We start from the raw sequence: 3,816 nt of genomic DNA, 5'->3' as shown, positions 1-3,816 counted from the left end.
CTGCGCAAACCCTCAAAGGTAGGTTTGATGAGCGCCAGCCCTGAACTGCAGAGCTGACCCTGTTGACCCGCTAGAGTGGTGACCAGGGGCTCGACCGGCCTTGGGGAGAGTGGCCCTCTCCCAGTGGGAGGGGACCCAAAAGAGACAGTACTTTAGCAGTTGGCTCCAGAAAGCTCATTTGGAGAAAGGACACCACCTGACATTCCGGAATTCCGAGGGTTCAGACAGGCAGTTGTGGGAAGTGGTGTGAGAGGGCAGTGTGCGTGCACCCGCTGCCGCAGCCTAGTCTGTGTGACCCAGGCAGCCTCACCTTCTGTGTCTTTTGGAATTTTCAGTGCCACCAACAGCCGGCCATGCCTGCATGTCTGGTACCTTCTGATGTGGACATTTTATGAGTTCAGGGGTCCCTCTCTGGCGGGGGTGGAGGAACACACTGCCAGGCCCCTAAGAACCACCAGGCACTTCCCTGGCTGTGCAGCAGGCCTGCCTTGAGAGACACAGGCACCATGTGCAGCCTGATGCTTTGCCAGCCAGGAGCCTGGGGGTGAGTGGAGGTGGTGAGGAGTCCACAGAGGAGCCTCAGAGAGACGAGGGGAGGGAGGCCTGAGTCACATCGGGTCTTACATGCCTTCAGTTTTGCAGAAAAGAAAACGTGCCAAGGTAGGCTACAGTGGGACTGGGACTGGGGCTGGCACTTCCAGCCTCATTCAGGGTGTCTGTTGCTTGGTTAGGGCTCATGGAAGAACAGACAGGTGGGGCACAGATGGGAGAAGATGTCTGTGTCTCCCATCACCTGGCTTACCACCGGTTGCCACTCGCTTGCATTTCAGGGAACATGTGGCTGCCTTCTGCTTGTGTGTTTCTCCCGTGGCCTCGAGCTTTCCATGTGTACCTTCCCTTCCTTTTCTTCTTCCCAGATGTAGATAACACTTGCAGATACCCGGGCCAGCCCTGCACCCACACCGTCCTTCTTCGCCCAGTAAGCCACTGTGTGGCCACCCCAGGTTGACTTTAGTCCCCAGAGGGACTCGCGCACTCCCATGGAGAACCAGCTGATCTCATCCAGGAAACACCCCAGGGATTTCGAGGACCCTAGATCACCTCTGGGGTGGGGTGCTCCTTTCCGAGGGCTGCCATGAGCAGTGACCCAAAGGGAAGTTTGAGGTCCCTGCCTACTGCTCAGAACTGCCCTCCTGTGGTCACGCAGACTCCCTGTTCGGCTGTGACTCACAGGGTTGTGTCCGGGCCAGGCTGGAGTAGGATTCACAGAGGAAAACCCGAGTGTCTGCCCTGTTCGCACCTGGGCAGCGCTGGGAGGTCGGTGGCAGTGCCCCCTCACCCTGCTCTGTGTCCTCTGTCTTCAGTATGACCACCTTGCCTTACAGCTAGGCCCCATGCTATGCTGTCGGAAGCTCACTCCCCCCGGCCTCCTGGAATGGTGCTCCCCATCAGAGCAGGACGTTCAGGGACCCCAGCGTCTGCCCTTGACACCTGGTGACTTCTGCTTGTGGTCACATGCCTGCTTGCCTCTATCAGACACTGAGCCAGCAGAGGCCAGGTAAGATTGTTACAATTCCTCCTACACTGGTGTTCTCTTTCTTTTACAGGTATGTTTTGTTCTTTTCTGTGCTTTACAATGTGGCTCTGGGCTTGTGCACCTGTATTCTGTTAAGCCTGGATTTTCTACTGCCTGGGCTTCCTGGCCCAATGTGTAAAGCCCGTCTCTGTTAGATGCAGCCCAAGGGCTGGAGAGGTGGGACGCTCTCGCCCTCCCCCACAGCGCCTGGGCGAGGTTGGGTCTGTGGTTGGGGCTCAGCAGTACCTGTCAGATTAGATGGAAAAGTGTCAGGTGTGGTCCAGGCATGCCCCTCCCCAGGGATCTCTCAAGTGTAGACACGTGGGTGAAGGGACCTGGCCCCGCGGTGGGCCTGGCTCTGGGGCTCAGAATGGCACTCAGAACCTGGCCTTGCAGCTGGGGCTCAGCTGTCCCAGGACTCGGGGCACTTGCCCTGGTGGCGTGGCCCCTGTGTGGGTGTGTGGTGTATTTGTCATGAGGGCGTGGCTGTGACAGCCTGGCTTGGAGCATCCTTGTGGCTGGGTCCAAAGTCATGGACACAGTGCTCTGGCTCAGGCTGGTGGCCAGTGTGTGTGTGGTCACCCCCAGAAGGGGCTCACAGCTGCTGACAGCTGCAGGATCGCTCTAGAGGGCTGGTTGTTAGAGGTGATACTGGTTCTTAAATGGGGGGAGGGGTTCACATGCTGTGTGACATGGGGTTTCTGGGAGGGGACCCTGACCTTCACCCACAGCTGTGACCCACAGTGGGTGTATCACCAGGCACTGAGCCTCGCGGGTGATGCAGGGCTGAGGAGGGATGCATAGGTGTGCATGCATCAGTGCTCGGGGGTGTGCAGGCCTGCACTCTGGCGTGCACACAAGCAATGCCGCAGGAGCTGTTCCAGGTGTCACTGTGGTTGGGCTTCCGCAGGTGCGCCGGGGTTTGCAGGGGAGTGTCTGCTGGTGCACAGCCGAATTCCCAACTCTGGGCCCCATGGCACCCTCTCAGGGCCCCTTCCCTGTCTGGGCCCTCGTTCCTGGTGGCTTGTGGGAGAGGCCAGAGGGCCACGGGGCGTGGCTCTCTCCTCTGTGATTGTGAGGGCAGCTCCTCCTGGTGGGGTCCCAGCCCTGGCAGCTGGCTGGGCTGGAGAACAGGGCTCACCATGGGTTCTGGGCGCGGAAGCTCGCTGCCGGCTGGTGCTGATCACACGCTGCTGGGGATGTGTTATCAGGCCCACGGTGTGGAGGTGTCTTTGGGCCCGTTAGTCTGCACTGCCTTGTCATGAGGGAGTCCAAGGCTCCTTCCAGGGAGTACGTTTCGTGGGCAGATGCGTGGTGCTCAGGTATGTCAGAGTCCAGAGGAGGCGCTGCAGCCTGGGCGTCACCCCCGGGGACTGCCAGCCTGCTGTGGCCAGGAGCCCTTGGTCGAATGCTGACATGGTGGGTGCTGAGGCCTCTACAGGGCGAGACTCGGGGACAGACACCCGGGCATCGCCTCCTCGAGGGCACTGTGAGGTCAGGACCTGCTGAGGCTGCCCTAAGGCTGCCCCTGGGACTCTCTGGGCACCAAGGGTTGTGACAGGCACATGAGAACAGCTCCATCCTCCCCAGGTGGCCTGTGGGTGGCTGACCAGCCTGGCTGTGTCCAAGAGGGGAGAACGTAGCTGCCACCAGCCCCGCTCCCAGGGCTGGAGGCTGAACTGGGGCTGGGACACGGGCCCAATGACCCCAGAACCCCATGTATCCCAGACACGACGTGCTGGCAGCTCCGGGGTGGCAGGGGGAGAAAGCGACAGGTCCTGGATGGGGGCAGGGTGGCCAGCCCCGGAGGAGTCAGCAGTGATGACTGCCGGGGGCAGGGGAGGTCGTGGCGGAGTGAGGTGCTGGGCTGGTGGGGGGAGGACGCAGGGCAGCGTCTGCACCTGTCTTCTGGAGCCGGGCGGTCCCCACGCTGCCCCCGCTGGCTCCAGGCCCTGGGTGACCTGCCAGGGCCACCCCGAAGCTCCCCTACCTGCACATGGGGGCCTGAATCCCAGCCCCTCAGCCTCCTGCAGGAGGGGGACTTCAGCCACACGCTTCCTTTCCCTCCAGTCCTGGGGAAGCTGATGCTGGGCCTGGGTGGCCCCCGGATCATGTCACAGCCTCTTTTGGAAGGTAGCAGGAAGGACGGGCTGGCAGGTGGCATCTGTGGCCAGTGGGGGGCGGGGTGCTGGTGGCTCCTGAGGAAGGCTTTCTATAGCGGCTAACCGAGGCCCCGGCCG

The 3,816-nt window shown here is 61.3% G+C and overlaps 1 protein-coding gene across 1 annotated transcript in view; it reads left to right on the top strand.

Moving 5' to 3' along the window:
* Window positions 1-3,816, top strand: part of CTU2 (cytosolic thiouridylase subunit 2 homolog (S. pombe)) — a 20,616-nt gene that overhangs the window by 392 nt on the left and 16,408 nt on the right. The window contains exons 2-3 of the mRNA XM_010843995.1: window positions 5-18; window positions 1,386-1,558. Coding sequence (XP_010842297.1) covers window positions 1,395-1,558 — 164 coding nt within the window. The 5' untranslated portion in view covers window positions 5-18; window positions 1,386-1,394. The remainder of the gene's footprint in view (window positions 1-4; window positions 19-1,385; window positions 1,559-3,816) is intronic.

This window comes from Bison bison, unplaced genomic scaffold (genome assembly GCF_000754665.1).
Source record: "Bison bison bison isolate TAMUID 2011002044 unplaced genomic scaffold, Bison_UMD1.0 scf7180017864192, whole genome shotgun sequence".
Classification (NCBI taxonomy): domain Eukaryota; kingdom Metazoa; phylum Chordata; class Mammalia; order Artiodactyla; family Bovidae; genus Bison; species Bison bison.
The sequence above is the reverse complement of the archived record's forward strand: the minus strand, read 5'-3'. Positions and strand labels throughout refer to the sequence as shown.